Source organism: Eschscholzia californica, unplaced genomic scaffold (assembly GCF_041429995.1).
Source record: "Eschscholzia californica isolate CP2 unplaced genomic scaffold, dmEscCali1.0.p SCAF_2, whole genome shotgun sequence".
Lineage (NCBI taxonomy): Eukaryota > Viridiplantae > Streptophyta > Magnoliopsida > Ranunculales > Papaveraceae > Eschscholzia > Eschscholzia californica.
Genome location: NW_028238309.1, coordinates 18,170,327 through 18,191,517, shown reverse-complemented (window position 1 = coordinate 18,191,517; position 21,191 = coordinate 18,170,327). Strand labels below are relative to the sequence as shown.

General features: G+C 36.9%; 2 protein-coding genes across 2 annotated transcripts; one reads left to right on the top strand and one right to left on the bottom strand.

Annotated features, from left to right (window-relative positions):
* Nucleotides 1–41: 41 nt before the first annotated feature.
* LOC147556634 (putative beta-1,4-xylosyltransferase IRX9H) lies at nucleotides 42–4,575 on the bottom strand. Its single transcript, XM_086657559.1, has 4 exons — nucleotides 2,529–4,575; nucleotides 1,044–1,293; nucleotides 613–797; nucleotides 42–423 (listed from the first exon to the last, which is right to left on the bottom strand). Exons 1-3 carry the CDS (start codon nucleotides 3,440–3,442, stop codon nucleotides 630–632), a joined length of 1,332 nt encoding a protein of 443 aa, XP_086513685.1. The 5' UTR covers nucleotides 3,443–4,575; the 3' UTR covers nucleotides 42–423; nucleotides 613–629.
* A 9,371-nt stretch (nucleotides 4,576–13,946) lies between these two features.
* Nucleotides 13,947–17,356, top strand: LOC147556633 (auxin-responsive protein IAA27-like). The gene is made up of 5 exons (XM_086657560.1): nucleotides 13,947–14,998; nucleotides 15,402–15,625; nucleotides 15,751–15,910; nucleotides 16,671–16,732; nucleotides 17,023–17,356. The coding sequence occupies exons 1-5, from the start codon at nucleotides 14,463–14,465 to the stop codon at nucleotides 17,058–17,060; spliced, it is 1,020 nt and encodes a 339-aa protein (XP_086513686.1). The 5' UTR covers nucleotides 13,947–14,462; the 3' UTR covers nucleotides 17,061–17,356.
* The last annotated feature ends 3,835 nt before the right edge of the window (nucleotides 17,357–21,191 follow it).

Sequence of the window (21,191 nt, the reverse complement as noted above, 5' to 3'; positions counted from 1 at the left end):
GAAAGAATTTTTAAAAAAAATCCGATAAGTAAAAACGGTAATAAAGTACAACAATTCCTTTCATTATGAAATTTTGAGCTACAACAATTGTGGAATTTTAATATAAACTGAGCAAAAAGTTACACTTAGAACTCATTCATCTCTTCCTCAACGGGAAAGATAATGGTTCTCCTAAACTACTAGAGGTTTGCAAGACAACAACCAACTCAAATGACTGTACATTGATGAACTTTAGCCGTTGGAAGAAAGAGAACAACAAGAATAAATGAATGTCATAGAAAAACTTCATATTCGAAAAACATTCTCTTCCTATGCCAATAATATTGCCATTCAAATTATAAATGTGCCAGCTTTTGAATCAACTAGCGGTCTTGAGTAGAGGTGACAAAGCACCCGAAGATCGAGACTGGTTGATTATATTTCCTGCATCAACAAAATTAAACAAAACAAAAATGAGCTCGAGAGAGAACCATAGTGAAAATGTTCCCATTTGCCATTTATCGGAATATAATCTTATATATAGGAAATAACTCGGGGCGAGGATTTGCTCGAGCCAAATAGCAACAATACCTGACAATTTGAGAAAAGATAAGTTAAATAAATCTTACTTACCATTTGTATTGGGAGAATTATTTGATTGGTATAACAACATTGAGATTCTTCGTAGTCAACCATTTGTGAGGATAGAAAGGATGGGAAGCTTCTTGTTGAAGATGCCAAGCCATGATCTTTGACCAGTCCGCTAGACATTCCATTTGGCTTTCATCCTCAATAAATTGTTCAATGAATGCACTCTCCTGCAAATATTAACGTATGTTGGTTATGAGAGAGACAGAGCATAATATCCCACATTGCTTCATCAGAGACTGCGGTATAGGAGCTCAAGCTAGTGACGGCCGAGGCCTTTTAGGTGGCCTCATGGAGCCTTCGCTAAGAACAAAACCATGTATTGACGGGGTAGATCTTTGGTGGGAAAAGGAAGGACAATGTCAATAATTCATGGGGCTCGGGTCGTTATGCAGAGAGTGAGAGAGAGAACAAACTTGGAAATCTTCTTTGATTGTGTCAAGCATCCTGATAGGCTCTCGAGTGGGGAGATGCCATCTCTTGGAGTCCCAAAGGATAGTACTATTGAATGCAAATCCTGAGATACCTGTATGGAATCTCCTAATTCTTCCAGTTCTTTCATTGGTATGCCATCCATTAACTTGGCTGTTATTACAAACTGGACCTTCCAGTATTACTTTGTTCTTTCTATCTGTTATGGTTGCCACTGGCCATGCGCCGAAACGCCTGCATTTTAAGACAAATAAGCTGTCATGGTAACGCCATAGTGTCTTTTCATTCTCCCTCTAAACTGGATAGAGATTGAGAGAATAGAGAAGAAGCACAAAAATATAAGAGTTTCTTCCATAAGCGAAGTATTCTAGGTTGTTGCATATAGAAATAAAAACATGGTAAATAGGCAAATCACAAACTACTAGTGTCTACTTTCTCAAAAAAGAAATACTGGTAGAGTTTGTAGCTTGTCTCATGGGATACATGTTTTTTTGGCTTTTCGTTGCTTCAGTTACCTATAAATACTAAGATGCATTGAGTGCTAGTTCTTCTACATACACAATGAAATCAGACGAATATTTGTTTACTAGATTCTTGTTTTTGAGTAAAATTTGTCCACGCACTGATTTTAGTGAGCTTCTAAATACGTTGGTTGAAAGTTGAAACTCATATTTGTTCTAATACCCCTACTATAATCTCATGAATCTAGTTCGATGTTACCTGGAATGGGGTTACTCTGGTACGTGGTACGGGTACGCGATAAGCTACCATTTGAGTATCTGGTGTGTTAGGGGGTATACTTCTTCAGTATGCTAGTTTTTGGTTGCACCACGTTTTGGCCTATTTTTTCAAGAGAACCTGTACTCTATATGATGCATATAAAAGACAGCTAAGCAATTTGAAAAGTCATGTAATTAACTGCTCAACTAGTTGAGCTTTGTAGAATTTTACAAAAAGATTGGGTTGATTAAGGCACGAAGAATTTGGGTACTGGATAGCGAACCCAACCGAAAACTGTACTGGGAACCAGGTAATAGGTATGTTGTAAGGAAGGGGAGGCAGTGTATCTGGTAACATCGCACTGGTTTACATAGATAACTACAACACACAACTAGCTATCTCAAGTACTGTGCACAGAGAAACAAAGTGGACATCAAATTTTACAAAATCAAATTTACATCACCATTGTCCGAAATGTATTCCGGGAGGCTTTTTATGGAAATAGAATTATTGAAAACTTGGGACATTTGCCCATCAAAATACTAACTAAATATGTAACAGGCAAGTGCCAGACCGGATGCATGTAATATGTGTTTCTCGTGAGCTTTCACTAACCCTCAAAGTGGCAATACAACTAAACAAAGCAATGTAATAAGATTTATTAAGAGAGGAAGAAGGTTTTTCGTTTTAGTAAAATAAACCATAAATTAAATGCAAGTATCATGAAATCTCATGCCGACAAGTAGTACCTGATCTCCCTCATTTGCTCAAAAAGATCAACCGAATACATGGTATAATCATCTGAAAAGCAAATAATTCCATCGAGCTGGTGTACTTCAATATGAGATAATGCCACATTTTTTTGATGAACACCTCTATTTATGTCAGTTCCATTTTTACAACACACAAGATGCCTATACATGACTCCTGTTTTCCGCAATATGTCTGCTGTTTCAGCAGATTGAGAAGACTTCTCCACAACTATCCATAGCAAGGGAGGAGGCACCAGTTTTAGTATATGAGCTAGACGATTCAAATAATAGGCTTGAAATGGACGAGTATAAGTTGGGGTAACAATTAGCAAAAGCTTCCGATGCACAAATTCGGAAACTTGAATAGGAGCCTGACCCATTATAGTTTGATTGGAGATTCCATCTCGTACTACTTGCTTCAATACAGATTCCTCCTGTGAGCTTTTATTAAGTCTTAATAAAGAATCTTCTAACCCATTTTTAGCAGTATGATGATAAAGCTCTTTGTTTTCATTGGGAGGGAAGATATAGAACGAAAAGGTCTGATTCTTGGGCATGAGATTCATGGAAAAATTCATTGAGACCAATGTGATAAAACCAACAACTGTTCCAATCACAAAACAAATGAAGAACTGAAAGAACAACCTCTTCCAAATAGGTCTCTTCGATTTTGATCTTTCCATGGGCCGAGATGATCGTTGTGAGAGGATTCCAAGAACAAAAGACTTAACTCTATATAAAAGTGGGTGAGAATCGATCCAACCAAACAATGTAGATAAAATCCCTCCTGGTACTTGTTGAGTCTGAGCAGAAGAAGACTTTGACAATGGAGAAGGGACCAACTGATTATCACCATTGAGTATCGTCCCAGGTCTTGGCACTGGAGATAAGGTTCTTCTAACTGAAGCCATCTTAAGCAACCCCAGACCTAAAAAATGACTAAAATACAAAACCCTAGTTCTCTAATTCCTTTATCCAAGATACCCAGTAATCAAACTAACAACATCAATATATGATTAGAAAGAAGAAAATCAAAGTTTCATACTTCTCCACTAATTCTCAGATCGAACTTGGAACATTAAACCTTCCTGATTAGAAATCATAATCTTTCTCATCATACTAAGAATACTACTCCATTGCATTGAATCAAAACCACTAAAATCAAACTACTCAAATTACTTAAAAATCCACTTCAACTTACCCAAAATCCCAAATTCTCTTCTAATGTCTAAACTACTTCAGTTTCAGGTCAAAATTTTCACTTTTATCTATCTATCACTGTAAATGATCTACTGAAACTCTTAGAACTATTAATCAATAACTGAAAACCCAACTAAACCAACATACCAGAATACCAGAAAACACAAATCAACTCTACTAACCCTCCAAAAATATCAGGATTTCTGCAACTAAATTTGAGATCTCAAACTAAAACGAAAGAAATCAGTATTTAAATGAGCTGGAAAAGAACATTACCAAGAAACAAGAGATGGGTATTTCTATCTTTTCAACTACTACTAATATAATAATATGAAGAAGAGAAAGAACAGCAGAATCACAGTAATCAACTCGATCTGGGTTGGTAGGGGAATCCAAAAATCTTCAAGGATTTGGATCTGTTTGTAAAGTTTTATACTTTCCGGTTTCTTCTTCTTCTGCCATAGTAATGGGGATTTTAGAGAGAGAAGATGATAATGAAGTAATAAGGAATTTTCTGACGAATCTCCATGAGCATTGACAACGGAGCAATAAGAACGAAGAGAGTGGTAAGTGGAAAGAAGTAAGATCACCCAATCACTGAGAAAATACAAAAGCCAAACACGTCATTCCCATATGTTAATTTTATTTTCTTTTGAATCAGGCAAGTACGCGACATGTTAACTTGTTCGCGAAGAGAGTGGTAAGTCGGGACTGACCTTTTAACGGAATTCTAGCTTTTTGCGGTCGCGGTTTTGGGGAATAAAGGAAATTCTCCGGGGAATAAATTCTCGAGAGAATCCAGATTTTTTTGAAATTCTCCGGAGAATAAATTTTTATGGGGAATACAAAATACATTTTTTGAAAGTTCTCCTCTATCTCATCTGTTCTCTCGCCACTTCACCTTCTCGCCACCTCATCATCCTCTCCGGCGAAGGTCGCCGGCCGGCCAATTTTCCGGCCGGCGACCTTCATACATAAAAAAAAATTACTCTCTTCCTCTCTCTCTCTAACACTCCGGTCAAGGGAGGCCTTCGCCGGAGGTCTAGTCTGTCCATGAACAGATCTTGAAGGTCTGTTCGTGGACAGACCTACCTTGAAGGTTTGTTCGTGGACAGACCTACCTTGAAGGTCTGTCCACGAACAGATCTGTTCATGGACGGACCAGACCTCCGGCGAAGGTCTCCCTTCGCCGGAGTGTTAGAGAGAGAGGAAGAGAGAAAACAAAAATTTATGTTTGAAGGTCGCCGGTCGGAAAATTTGCCGGCCGACGACCTTCGCCGGAGAGGATGATGAGGTGCCGAGAAGATGAGGTGGTAGAGAGAGGTGATGAGATGAAGGAGCCTTTTTTTATAGCATCTTCTAAAATTAGAAGCCCCTTAGCAATAAAAAAAGAAACATAAAAGTCAATCTTATTTGACTAGTTTTAAGAAAAGTCTTTATTCCCCGGAGAATTTTCTTTATTCCCCAAAGCCGCGGCCTTTTTTTTTTGCTGAAAAGATAAGAGTATATAACGTACAATTGCAATCCAGACTGAGAAGGGGCGGTATTACAGACCAAGTTCTATTTGTTACGGGGTCGAACTTTTCTAGTCATAAATTTACTTGAGAAATTTATATAGTGAATTCATTTAAAATTACCACCTAAAAATATCAATCAAGTCATAAAGATTAAGGAACACAAATAAAAAAAAAATAACATGAGATTTTTTTCTTTAAAGTATCAAAATGGAACCCGCCGCTCCTTCAAATCTCTAAAATCGTCTATAATGGAATCCGTGTTAAACTTCTGAGTAATTTCCTTTTCAATGTACAAAATCAAAGAATCTGAGAGAAGATTGTCATCCATCTTGTTGCATAGACTTGTTTTAATTATGCGCATAGATGAGAAAGATTGTTCAATTATTGCAGTAGAAACAAGAAGAGTTAGGAAATGCTCAATTAGTCGATAAACAAGGGGGTACCTTATTGATTTTTTTGTGTTCACCAACCATTGGCTATTTAGGTTATAACTTGGATTTGGTGTCGGGTTGCAATTAAGGGGGGGAGGGCATCCACTTAAAAAGGAAAGTTTTGGGTCTTGCATGGACATAAATAGGAGAAAAATTTAAGGGTGAGGCCCCTCCTAGCCCTTATATAGTTAGAGCAAGTCCAACCTCAACCTGTTCCAGATCCTAAAAACCACTTTTGCACCCAAATTTTACAGCCTCAGCTAAGGCCCTAAAATTCAGCTCCAACATCAGCCTCTCTTAGGACCCTAAAATTTGAATTTTGAATTTATCTCTTTTCTACCCTTCCAACCACCATATTCAATTCTTTATCAACTTTTTTTCTCTATAAATACAATTCTCTTTCTCTACAAACTCAAATCAATTTCATCTTTATCTTTCTCTACAAACTTATCAAACACTCTCTCTCTCTCTCTCTCTCTCTCTTTCTCTTCCTATACCCTCTATCTTTTCTACAATGAAAAACAATTTTTTTTATTGAACATGATACTTGAAGAAGATGCATGGGCTGCAAGAAAGGGATGATGATGATCTCAGAATGTTAGAAGAAATGAAAAGAATGCTGAACGAAAACGTTCTCGTCATGTTGGTTCTGTTTCGGGTCACCAAACGATAGATCGTAATAGACAACTCGGTCATGAAACCATTATGAGACTATTTCAATGAAACTTGAACGTATGATGATACAAAGTTTCGCGCACGCTACAACATGAATCGTGATTTATTTTTGCGTATTCTCAATGTTGTTGGGAAATACAATCCCAAATTTACCGAAAGAATTGATGCAATGGGTCAAAAGAGATTGTCACCTCATCAAAAGATTACATCTGTAATGAGGATGCTTGCATATGGAGGTTTGGTCGATCATACAATGACATTAATGTTCTTGAGCGTTCATCGGTTTTTTTATAAACTGTTAATGGGTGAGAATCCCCTGGTTAATTATGTAATTAATTGTACACAACATGATATAGGTTATTATCTTGTTGATGGGATGTACCCTCCATGGTAATCCATGTGGCCCGAAAGAAGCATACTTTGCCAATAGACAAGAGTCGGTTCGAAAAGATGTTGAACGAGCTTTTGGTGTACTGCAAGCTCGATGGAGAATTATTTGGAGGTCGTCATGTTAGTGAGATGTAAAGACAATGAGTCATATCATGAAGGCGTGTATCATAATGCAGAACATGATTATTGAAGACGAATGACCAAATGCTATAACCATTATCGAGGGATGTGAAATGGGTCTGGTACATCGCGAAGAATCTTTACCAGACGAATTGCTTGACCGTATGGGTCGACTTATAAGGTACGACATCCATACCCGGTTGAAGGCAAATTTTGTTGAACATTTGTGGAATACGAGATCTAACGACAACGAATAGATTATTAAGTTTTTTTTTTAGTTTTTATCAACGAGTTGGATTATCAATGTAATGCCTTTTTAGTTATTTTTAGTTTTTTATTAATGAGTTATTTTTTTAATTTTATTTTGTTTAAACAAAAAAATTTGGACCGTTGGATGTGATCCTCAACATGACCGTTAGGGACCTCCCCAACGGTCATGTGGGGCGTTCAACCGAGCTTGGACCTGGGGGAGGGGCCCTAAATTCAAATTTAAAGCCCCTCCAGTCCCAGGTTGGAGTTGCTCTTACTTCACTGGACACAAGTCCCTTTTGCAAGTTTGTCGGCATGAGCATTGCTATTGCGGCGAATATGTGAGAAGTTAATGCCTTAAAATTTCGGAAGGAGATTTCTGATTGTTGAGATGTGAGCTTTTGATTGCCTTTGTATCATCTTTATGGAGTTGCGCATATGACTCATGAGGCTTTGATTATCACTTTCTAAGAGGAGAAAGAAGTCTAGCCTTCTTGGTTCAAAATTTCTACTTATGTCTTTTAAATTTGACGTTAAAGGTTTAGAAACATTTTTCCAAATTTTTAGAGAACTTATAAGTGAAGTCTTATTCATTTTCTATTAGAAATTTAGAGTTAACTTAAACTTTGAACCAAGAACTTTTAAAGACTATTTTACTCACAGTTTTGTCCTTCAAAATTCCAATTGTTTCCCCACCTGTTTGGCAATTTCAGCTTCTTTTATAAGGACAGATCCTATTCTTCTGTTTAACAGTTCCATTCTCGTATTCATGTTTAGCATATACGAATGCTAAGGTGTCTATACCTAGCCTTTCGTCAGTGTTAAAAGTGAATATGTGCATATAACTTCTTAAGAATTCAGTCAATTCTTGTCGTTCTTCCTCAGTCAAAGTATTGTCATGGGAAACCTCTACATCAGATATTTTGATTTGGAGTGGCACTGTCATATTCTGTTGGGGCACTTGGTTTGATCATATCCACTACTTGACTTTTGGGTTTTCAGAGTTGGGGATGATCATTTCTGCTTCAACAATCATCTCGTGGGCTGCCTCTAACTCTGCATATTTCACTTATTATTCTAAACTTTAATTTGGGTCAACTATCGAAGCTTTTTTCACTAATTTTATCTCGAGTACTTGAAAGACTTCTTCTTCGAACTCAGTTTATGCCACCGTTAGGCATGTATTTTTTTGAGATCATGTAACATCTCGAACTATTTTTTGGTCGCCTCTGATAGTCCCTACCATGTAAGTGCTTGGGATTAAGAATTTCAACATCAAACGAGGTATCGAGAATATAAAACCATAAGATTGAAGGAATTTTTTCCCCAACAATGCTTTTCAGCATGACTTCACTTTACAATCCATTTTCTCTTGTCATAATAAAACTACTTATAGAAAATCAGAGATCCACTTGAATAATGACTACATATCACCTGTGTCGAGAAAAATGTCCGAGTTATGGATGTTTGGCGAGAATGCAACTTATAACAGTAACATTAAAAGATCGTTTGACATACCAACTAGATTTTTGGAAGAATATCGAGCAATGAATTAATTGCAGTTAAAATTTCGAGGTAGCGTGAGCAAAGACAGGAAAGGTGGGAACTAAGCAGATGTTCTACCTCGTTGAAAAACTAAAGACATACTAGCAGAGCAATGCTTCCGTCTCTGCCTCAGACATGACTTACCTCTTTGAATTAGATTTGTTGATAAAATGAATTTTTCATTGACTAGCCATTACAGGTGAACGAAACATAGAATTTTCTACTCCTTAAACATCTTTGCATTCTACTAATTAAGGAGGGAGGCTCGTCCTGAGTCATATTTTGATCAACCTTGACCTGCCAAGAAGTTAACTGAGCCCTGACATAGGAGGTCAGCGTGAGTCTCCTAAGGCACCAACTTTGTCATGGCTTAATGACCAATAGAAGGGTAAATCTGAGTCAGCTCTGCAACCTGATCAACCTTGTAACTGGAGGACTGTAAAAGTTTGTCCGACACCTTAATCTCTGATCTTATTGAGAGGAATGTTGATTATGCAGAAGGTTGGTAGCGCCAAATATCCGCTTGTCATATCTTGATATACAACCATATCCGTTATGATCAGAAAAATTCTACTAACGACCCTGCCACGTGGCCTCTTTTAAGGCAATGATTCACCATCGCAATGCAAGCCTATATAAATGACACAGGTTTTCCCTAAAAATCAATATGATCCTTAACCTCTGCATTATCTTTAGCTTTCAACCCACAATATTGAACTTACTTGAGAGCCGGAGAGTCTTTGCAGATATACCTTCACCTCCTCACCAATGCTACAGAGAAATAGTTACTCGAAGGTAGAAGGACGATAAGTCACTTTCTAACTCGGAGACCCAATAGCCATCTCCTTCTCTCCGTCATTCTACAAACTTCATAATTCGGTCGTGTCTTTAGTTATTGAAAATCCGAAAAAGAATATCTAACACAACCTTATATTTGTAACCTCTAACTCTTCTTTCAGTTCTCATTAAAACTGGAAAACCTGGAAGAGAACAATCGAAGTAAATATGTAAAATTCACTATAAATTTCCTTGATTTGATTATATTAATTTTTTAGGGTAATAATATTTACTTCCTCTTTTGATGTGTAACCCTTTTCATCTGCAAACTCCTGATATTTCAAAAAAAATCGTTGTGGTTCGGTTTAAAGTATTAAACGAGTAATTACAACTGTTGGATATATAAGGTGAAATTCCTACTCAAATTCGCCCAAATTTAAAGACTAATAATTTCAACAAATCTGTTCCATCAGATTGAGGAGGAAAAAGTAATTCGGTCGATAGTTGCCCCCAACTAGATGAGAATAAAGCCCGCAATCCCGAATCCGCCACGTGTACCCATGACCAACCCTCAATATCGGGATCCGATGCCCGCTAACGAGCATAACCCACCCATACTGATTGGAAAAAATGCAGGTCTTAAGTGGAAACCTTGCGCCGGCTACCCACCCGAGCCCGTACTGATTGGCAACTCGAGGGAACCCGATTACAGGACCTACAATTTTTAAATAGCTTGGCTGCTTGGCTTCACGTGGATGGAGGGTATGTAATACTTAAAATCCTTCTCATTTCTATTAATTTTTGATGTGGGACTAAAATCAAATGTAGATTGGTTGTTAGGCTTCACGTGGATGGAAGGTATATAATACTCAATATATATCCTTCTCATCTTTATTACTTTCGGTGTGGGACAAAAGAAACAATACTTGGTTGCTAGGATTCACGTGGATGAAGGGTATATAATATTCAATATCCTTCTCATCTCCATTAATTTTCGATGCATGACTAAATTGAAACATTGATTGGTTACTAGGCTTCACGTGGATGGAGGGTATCTAATACCCAATATACTTCTCTATTAAATTTCGGTCATTAAAACATACAACACTCATTAGGAAGATAACTATAGTCCCATTTTGGAACTTGTTAGAGATGGAAGAAGCTTGATCTCTTTCAAGATAAAGGTTATTATAGAGGCGAAGGCACCCATTTGGCCTTTAAAGGAAGGCTAGTCACTCTCACTCTACTTACTGAAACTATGGAGCTGACTTTAGATCGGCTCATTTGGGGGGAAGAAAGATCAATCGATAGACTGATGATGCATGCCTTACCTCTGTGATAGCTTATTGATCTGATCCAGTTTACGAGGCTTCCAGTCTACGATAGCTAGGTATAGATGATAAGGAGAAGTTGTCTTATACCAATGGTTCCTAAGTTACTTTTTAAAAGCAGACGTTTATTAAAAAGAAATTTCAGCAATCTTCGATCAAAGAGTGTTTGGTGATGCAATTTCTAGTTGTGGTTTACTCTTGATTCAATTCGACCAAACCTTCCACCAAGAAAGAGCCAAGCCAAAGAAAAGAGCTTCCTCTAGCACAATAGATTTTCTTCCTTATGTCTGTGGGGCTGGCTATCTTCTTCTACTAGTTTTTTTTAAGGGGCATTGGTCGACTTCATTTCTATCCCAACAACTAGTAAGGATCCAGGGGAAGGTGACGAAGGTAAGAGGGGCAAGTGCTACACATGCTAACACCAATAAATCCCTTAGGACAATCTATAAATCTCTTCAAGCACTCCTCGTCGTTTTAGAGTGTACACGAGCCTAATCTTTTACTTGTGCTAGTTAAGGTGTTAATTTTTTAAGGGGCATTGGTCCACTTCATTTCTATCCCAACAACTAGTAAGGATCCAGGGGAAGGTGACGAAGGTAAGAGGGGCAAGTGCTACACATGCTAACACCAATAAATCCCTTAGGACAATCTATAAATCTCTTCAAGCACTCCTCGTCGTTTTAGAGTGTACACGAGCCTAATCTTTTACTTGTGCTAGTTAAGGTGTTAATTAACAAAAGCTTACAGTGTGTGAACCCAAAACTCTGAAACTTGTTCTTGATGTTTTCTTTGATATGATTTTTACAACTCAATTTTCAATTAATGGAAGAGGGCTTTTATGATGGTTGTCTCTTTGGGAATTTAGGGCTTTGTCTGATCTGTGGGCGGAACTGGTTTTTGCCCTTGGTTTGGAAGGCGGAGAATGGAGAGAGGAAGTGAATATTTATTTTTGTTTGGGGCATCTATTTTTGTTTTGAGAGAGTGAAAAAGAAAAAGAGCTAGAAGTAAAAAATTTTGAAGGTCGCCGGAAAACTTTACCGGCCGGCGACTTTTGCCGGAGAAGACAATGAGGTGGCGAGAAAGATGATGTGGAGGACAGAGTGGATAGATGAGGTGTCTAATGATTTTAATTTTTTCTTCAGTGAATTCCATTTTGACCCCTAGTTTGGTTTAAAAAGGTTATAATTTTTTGGGAATTGACCCATACTAAATGGGGGTCAATGTTGAATTAAAAAAACACTTCTGTAAGAAGGGCAATCATGGAAATAAAAACATTAAAACGACGGGTTAAAAACATTTTTTGGGAATTGACCCCTATTAGCCATGCACTTTTTTATAGATAAAGAAACTATAAATACATTTAAACGACGGGTTAAAAACATTAACTGAAACATAAAAAGTAATGTTTCTCGCATGCATAATTTGGATTACATGACAAATGAATTCATGAAATGTTATGCATTTATAGTGTAGAGGACAATCATACAATCAAATAAGAAAGCTAGAAATATAACGTCCGTCAAACGAATTAACGTTGAGAGAGAAAATATATTAAATCCCCCTCGCAAATTCCTATGTTATTATATTTATTTTAAAGCCAAGAAAAAAAGAAAATAACAAAAACCCTTATGAATGACCTACATATTTAATTATAGTCATTTCGGTTCTATGTCTTGTGCTTGTATTTAAGTTGGTAATCTTTCAACAAATAACGACAGTTGGTAGTGATTTTGGGGATAAAAGGGCGAAGAAAGTGATTTGGAGGATTAATAAGTGAAGAAATTGGTTTTGGGTGAGTAATAGGGATTCTTACTTACGTGAGCACGTGAGCTTAAATTACTGTTGGTGGCACATGAGTTTTGGGCTTATGAGTTATGGGCTTAAACTACTAACATTAAATTTAATATGTCCAGGTTTGAAGACATCTCCACAGGGAAGTGCAAATTGGGACGTGCCCCCACTATCTCATATGTGGGCTCGGCCTGTTCGTAACATCGTTTAAATGGTGAATGATATTTTGATTGTCACTTTCTATGTGGATAAATTGATGATTATTTTCTGCTATCTATTTTTTGTTGTTGCAAGTAATTTTCTGCTATCTATCTGATACCTGATAGAATTGGTTTCGCTTCCCTTGTACTAAGAGCTGCAATTGAGACGATAAATATGACAATAAGATTTTTTTGGGGGGAGATTTTGACAATGAACCCACTTTTATATCAATATTAGGAGTACACCCCCGTTTTTTTGAAACTTTTGATTTACACCCCTACATGGACGGAAACCCTCAACTCGGAGTTAAGTTTCAAGCGCGTGAATTACACATGTAAATAAAGACGGAAATACCCTTTTTTACATATCAATTTCCAACTCAACACCATCTTCTTCCTTCTTCACCATTAGTCACCTTCTTCGACTATAATTGCAGCCACTCCACCTTCACTGAGAACCACCACCATCATCTTCATCTTCTCAGACCACCGCCACATCTTCATCTCCCACCACAACAACCATCATCACCACCATATATTCGTCCCCAATTCCCATCATCAATATCTTCGACCCCATGGCCACCATCTTCATCACCTAAATTTCAGTATGTTTCAAGTGTGCCAAATTAATAGGATTAAATTGATTAAAATAGCTAAAGTCCAGTAAGTGGTGTTTTAATGCCATTCAAGAGGAAGATCCCAAAACTAGGAATATTGAAAGATTAAAACCCAGATTTTAGGGTTTTAGATGTAGTGAAGTTCTAGGTAGGTAAGATTGTATCAGTTGGATTACTAAAACTAGACCAAACAATAGTTGGACCATTTTTTAGGGATAAATTATCTGAATCATCTAGGGTTGATTAGCACAAATATAATATGCATTACACATTTTGTCAATGGACTCAAGATCTTAAAATGTCCGCAAGACATTTTGTTTATGGATCAAATGTCTTGAAATGTCTATAAAGACATTTTGTCTACAAACTCTCAATGTCTTGAAAATGTCTATGAACACATGTTGTCTATAATAAGTCATCTGAAATGTCTTGAAATGTCTACGGGACAATTTGTCTATGAAAGTCTGTGAAAGTCTCGATCCACTACCCCCCCCCCCCCCCGCCCCCCCCGCCTTAGTGTTGAACTGGGGATGGTCCGAGGAGTTCACACGTCTCAGGCGTTCGTGCATTCTAGTGGAGGCGTATTTTAGCAGTCAGTTTTCTTTCCTTCCCGGACCCCGGTCTTTTAGTCGGGGGCAAAAAGTTGCAAGGATTTTCTGGAGTGACAACCTAGAAATGTTCACTGTATGAAAATGTTCTTCGACACCTGGAAAGGGTGTCCAGTAAATCAAGACCGTCTCTCCATCTACTTTCTTTCTCTAGATTTTATTACTCTCTCTCTCTCTCTCTATCTTGTTAAGTTGTCTCAGCTTTCTGCCATTCTCATTTGCTGTTCTGGGTTTTGAGTAGTGAACTAAAAAGAAAAAATTGAGTTACAGAAAGGATAGAGGAACCTTCTGAATCATCTAAACAAGCTTGGGTTAGAGAAAGAAAGAGATAGAGAGAGATAAATATATATGTATTTACAGAGAGAGAGAGAGAGTTGTTGATCCTAATTACTCTGATCTTTCATGCTTTCTTCTGGATTTCAACTCTGTGAACTAGCTGGCTTGTGTTACTATTGTGATCCTTCTTGAAGTGGGTTTTTAATGTCTACCCCATTAGAGCATGATTACATAGGATTATCAGAGATTGAGAAGAATACTTCATCAACTGTTTCCACAGAGGAGAATGAGAAGAAGAAGAAGAACAATGTTCTTAACCACAAAGAAACTGAGTTAAGACTTGGGTTACCTGGTTCTGAGTCTCCAGAGAGAACAACAGGAGGAACTGGGGTTTCCTTTTTAGGAAAGGTTTCAGAGGATAAAAATGGGGCTTACCCACTTGGATTGTTGAAGAATTTTGTTCCTAGTGGAAAAAGGGGGTTTTCTGATGCTATTGATGTTTCTGGTAAGTGGGTTTTCTCTGGTAATGGTGGATCAGATGTTGAGTTAGGAAAAGGATCTGTTTTGTTCTCTCCCAGAGGTGGAAATGGTGGGAAACCTCTAGGAGGTGCTGAGAATAGTATCCAACAGTCTTGTTCTGCTGCTACTCTCATGAATGATGTTGTTCCTCAGAACCCTAATCCTTCCCAAGAAAAGAAACCTCAAATTTCTGCCACAAATGACCAAGCTCCCCCTGCAAAGTAATTCTCTCTCTCTCTCTCCCCTCTCTTACTGGGTTTCATCTTTCTTAATGTGAGCTTTTGCTTCAATTTGTCTTCAGAATTTGTTGATGGGGTTTTTTCAGATTATGATTCTAGGGTTCTATAATTGTGATCTTGTCAATTTGGTTGTCTTTCTTGAGTCTGTATAATTCCTACCATATGTTCTTTAGTGTTGTTACTTTGAGCTACTGGTTCTGCTAATAAGTTTTTCTATTGACAATTTCAATGTTGTTTGGGAAATCAAGGAAACAAGTGATTTTTGTTGTTTGTATGAGATAATTGGTGTTTTAGAAGTTGTGGGTTATAAAGAATTCTTCAGTTTTTGGTAGTTTGATAAGAGAAACTTGAAATCTGAAGCTCATTTTCTTCTTATCTTCTTTAGGTCACAAGTAGTTGGATGGCCACCAATTCGATCTTTTCGAAAGAATACCTTGGCTACTAACCCGGCAAAGAAGAAAGATGATACTGAAGTAAAGTCTGAATGTTTATATGTAAAGGTTAGTATGGATGGTGCTCCTTACTTGAGGAAGGTTGATCTTAAGACCTACACCAATTACGTCGAGCTCTCATCGGCTCTTAGGAAGATGTTCAGCTGCTTTACGATTGGTACTCTCTCTCTCTCTCTCTCAAGCCTTTTGCGATTAGGTTGTTAATTACCTTTACTGTCAATCTATTGAAAGTAGACATGCTCAAACTTAAGATGATAATTTGAATTTGTTGGAATCGACAAGATTTACAACAGAATTCAGGGCAGTGCAATTATAATGGAATCCCAGGGCGAGATGGGCTAAGCGAGAGCCGATTGAGGGATCTTCTCCACGGGTCCGACTGTGTTCTAACTTATGAAGACAAGGACGGAGACTGGATGCTTGTTGGCGATGTTCCTTGGGAGTAAGTACACTATGAAACTTAATTTAGTCCTCGGACATAATTAAAAACTTAACTTTCTCATAAATCAAATATTTCAAATACTTCTTTGGCTTCAAGATTCATTTGAGACTAAAACATAATAAAACATTTCACCATAATTTCACTACTGATGAAACTTTGAGGAATCATAATTGATAACATTTGGATATTCCTCTAGTTCACAGGTTTAGCAAGAAACAATTCTCAACGTGCAAGTTTTTGGATTTTCTTACTTCACTTTCAAATTCGCAACATAATAATCCTACTAATTTAGCAAAAATGCTAAATGGCTCAATTTTTGGGGTCAGCCATGGTCGGAAAGGTGGGGTGGCCGTCCCAATTGGTCAGGTCATTTCTCTCTCCTCATGGCCTGACCAATTGGAGTCGGTCACATCACTTCTCTGCCCGTGGTCAGCCCCAAAATTCGAGCCATTTAGAATTTCTCCCTACTTTAATTACGTTTATGCCAGATGAGTAACTTAAGTGAATAATTTAGATAAAAGAACCCCGAAATACGAGAAAAGACAAACAACTGAATAAACTTGGGCGTTTCTTATAATAATCTTTTACGGCTATTTAGCATAATTTATGTTGCGGATTAGGTTTTTCGTTTCATAATTTCTTCAAATGTAACTTTTCCTTGATCTGATTTGGTATTAACAATTGTTATTCTTGTAAGGTAGTACTACTCTTTGCTGTAAAAATATTCTCTGCCTGATTCTAAATTTGTTTCTTATTGCAGCATGTTTACTGATTCTTGCAAGAGGTTGAGAATTATGAAAGGTTCAGAGGCCATTGGCTTAGGTATATATCCTTTAAATATATCTTCCCATGTGATTATGTTTACTGCATTTTCTTTTTTTCGACGAATCGGACCCCACTGCTATTGGTCGAAACTACCCTTAATTGTCAACCCAAAAAGGAAAATTAAAATCCTTTCCCACCCTCGTTTCCTTTCAATGTCCAATATCTTTCACCGTAATACTATTGGTATATTGAAGTTCAAAATACTCCAAATTCGTATCGTATTGCATTGCTTACTTGATTTCTTACTTTTAAAGCTAAAGGTCTCTTTTTTTTTGGCTTGCTTGCAGCTCCTAGGACAATGGAGAAGAGCAAAAACAAGAACTAAAAGAGAGAAATCGGTCCTACCGCTTGCATGGAGGCGGTGAGTAAGCTGCATTAACTCTGATTCATAAACCCTTTAAAAGGGTTTTAATTAGTTGGTTACTGTGTTTATGAAACATATACTACTACTATATTTCTAGAATATAATCTCAAGGTTTTCTGTCTTGGGTAATCTGGATATACTTGTTTAGCTAGTAAAAGTATCATGAGACAAATATCCAGGTTTACTTGGATTTTGTTTCTTCATTGTCCTTCACCTTGTATTTTGATTTTACCTATGTAAATGGTTTGTTTGCCTCCTCTCTCTCTCTCTCCACCCTCTGAATGAGACAATAGTGTTGAAAAAAGGGACTTATGAGGGATTTTAGAAATTGGGTATGACTTAATTTGGTATTACAACATGAATTAACCTAAAAAATTAGTTGTTACTCTTGATTTCTTGGTCTTGCACAATTTTAAAGATGGAATATGATATCATGATGTTCTTCCCAAAATGACCCTATATATATTCTGAGCTCTCTCACTCATCTACTGTGTTGTCTGTCTCAATACTCTTTCTTCAAGCAGACAAGACCAAGAAATCATTAAAAGACGAGATCACTATTTTAATTCTTATCAGATCTGATTCAGTTAACATAGACAACTTCTGGTTTTTTCTCTTGGGGTTTCTCAACTTGTTCATAATTTCTGACAGATTTTACACAACTTGTCCAATTTTTTCCACTTTAGTTTAAAGCAATACTAAAGAAATAGTATTTCATCAAAAAAAAAAAATACTAAAGAAATAGTAGTGACACTTTTGCCTGCGCAGCCCTAAAATTAGGCTTCTTTTTTATAAATAAAGGAGAAACTTGTAATGTATATATATAAATATCATATATAAAAACAGATTAGTCGGTTGTTTTGGATAAGTCTGACCGCCCATTTTTGTTAGGAGCTTGATAGAGATCACATCTGACGGTTGGTATAAATCCCTCTTTATGTAAATAAACTCTAAAAAAAGGGCAGTAGTGTCATTAATATTTTGGATAAGTCAGATCGTCCATTTTTATTGGGAGCTTGATAGAGATCACATCTGACGGCTGGTATAAATCCTTCTTTATGTGAATAAACTTTTAAGGGAAGGGAGGTAGTGTCATTAATTATTATTATTTTTTAAATACAGTATAATCCTAAAATAACTACTGCCCCACTTTCTTCTCATTCTACTCTCATGATTTCTTTGACAAATATTTCCACTAAATAAGTTACTCTTCCTTTAAACATTGTCTAGCCATAGAGTTGGCACAAGGCTTTCGACACCAAGTAGTGGATACAGAAGGAGACTTCTACAATTATTAAGGCTTGCTCGGATAAGAGGGAGATTCCTCCTTGGAGAATCAGACTCATTATTGAAGAAATCCACCATTTTAGTGACTTGATTCACTCAATTTCCTTTAAACATTGTCTTCGTTCAAATAATATTGTAACACACACTTTAGCGAAGTTTGTTTTTAGAAATGAGTCGAATAATGCTTGGCAAAGGCCACAACCCTCAAGTTGTATCTCAGTTGAATTGGGTATAGATAAACCCAACATTGTTCACGAAGTTATTCTTCAATAAAATATAGACTATAAGTCTACTTTCATCAAAAAAAAAGTTTCTCTTTCATAGGATTACTTTTCTCTCTCTATTCTCTGCAATTATATTTCTCTCTCTATTCTCTGCAATTCTTTCTTCTCTAAAATTATCGAAGTTTTTAATTGGTAGGAAGAATTTGAGAATATTACGGCGTTAGCCAAGAGGGATATGTCGCGTCCGTAGAACGCGGCGGAAACCTAGTAAATATATAAATATAATTGTTATACTTTTGTTTTTCTGTTTTTCTGTTTTTTTTAAGATGTTTTTCTGTCTTAGGGTAGTTGGGCATGTCCTTAGCAAAAAAAAAAAGGTAGTTGGGCATGTGAACCGTGAGGTCTTCAAGAAACCTTTGTACTTTATTCACTCGGTTAATTCCAATTCAGGCTCCGAATTATGACCAACTAGAGAATTTGACCCTCGAATTTTCCAATGTTCTAATTTGGCACTAAACACAATATATCTGATGATAAAATAGTCATTAGTTGACTATAGTTAATAAGTTCAGAAAAGATCAAAGTCCAACGGGTCAATCTATATCAAGTCAATAGGGAAGTTGAATTCTGTCTTACGGTAATTGGGCATTGAGTCGTGAGGTCTCAAGAAACCGTCGTACTTTATTCACAGGTTATTCCAATTCAGGCTCCGAATTGTGACCAACTAGAGAATTTGACCCTAAAATTTATCTAATGTTCTAATTTGACTGTAAACACAGTATATCTGATGATAAAATAATCATTAGTTGACTACGGTTAATAAGTTCAAAAAAGATCAAAAGTCCAACGGGTCAATCTGTATCAAGTTGGTAGCAAAGTTGAATTCCATCTTAGGGTAGTTGGGCATGTGAACCGTGATGTCTTCAAGAAACTTTTGTACTTTATTCACAAGGTTAATTCCAGTTCAGGTTCCGAATTGTGACCAACTAAAGAATTTGACCCTAGAAGTAAGTTCAGAAAATATAAAAAGTCCAAAGGTTTAATCTGTATCAAGTCAATAAGGAAGTTAAATCCAAAAGATGTATGCACTTAAGCCCAGAACCGAGGGTCGGTACGATTGTCCTAGGCGGCGAAGTCTTACTCTAACTGAAGTGCAACCAGGTCTGCTTTGGGATTTAAGAGAAGACAAGGAGATCTGGGTAAGTGGCGCTTATATCTCAACCCGGAAACATGGGGTAGAAGCATGCATGATGATTTTACCAATTTGATCCCGAATCCTATCAAAGATCTCAATCGGTGAAGATCTTATGTCTTTATTAAACTTAGGATACAAGAGTCCAGCGGATAGGAAAATTTTCCCAAGACTGGAAACACGATCTATCCAAAATAACGAGTATCTTTGGGTAAGGAAACTTTCCTGTACAAATATACAGGATTATCTTAAAGAGGTACCCTAATATCTCCCAACTACAAAATAATAATTTCAATTCAACACGGTGGATTTCAACAGGATTATCTTAAAGAGGTACCCTAATATCTCCCAACTACAAAATAATAATTTCAATTCAACACGGTGGATTTCAACCGCCTCATCTCAGTCGCTCGATGAGGTCAGCCATAAAAGCCTATAAAAGGTAAAGCTTCGCCCTAAACTGGCCAATCAATGAGTAAGTCGTCAACTCCTAAATTAGGGGTCAATCAATACTCAATTAATATTCAACTGCAAGGACAATCTGACAGGCTTTGAGCGTCGAAGAAGTTTCCGAGTTCCTTGTAAGTTTCGTCCCCAATTCTTGAGGAGCAGATCGACATTCATCGTAGCAGTCTTAACATCTTGAATGATTCTGGAAGGATAAATTTAGACGTCATCAATTTCCTTTTAGTCAAAGTTAATAGTCAAACTTTTCAATTTTTTTCCACCTTACTCCGCAAATCTCCCCCTTTATACATTTCCTTTTTCTTTCTTGAAGGGTCATCAGGAAGCTCGCCGAGAGGACTAGTGGCCAATCTAGGGTTTCTTTGTTTCTTGCTTACTACAATATTAACAAACCCTAACAAGAATTCAATTGTGACACCGCAGATCGGGGTTTTATGAAGAAACCTTTTGTGGTTTCAAAAACACGAAAAACAAAAAAATTGGGGTTACCTCGTGAAGCCTCAGTTTGGAGTTTCTTCGCGAAGGCCAATCTAGGGTTTTGATGGGCCTAGAAAGATTCCTAAATAGGTTACCACCCGCAAGTATACGGGCGTCAAGTAATAATTCCGGTAAGACCGGTTCGTTCCTCAGAGACTAGTGAAACCTATTCTAAAATTAGGAAGTAATAAGATTTTAAAATGATTTGGTTTTGGTTTTTAAAATAAAATAAATAAAATATTAAAATAAAATTACGGAAATGAAAATGAACTCAAATGGGGAGAGGAGCCTAGGGTTTAGGATTCCACCACATAAAATCACTTTTAGAAACAAATACTTAAAATGGTTAATTCTCTTTTTTTATAACTCAGAATTTCGGATAATGAACTATCCTAATTCCGGGAGATGTCTTCGATAAAATCGGTTTTTAGATCATAAAATGGTATT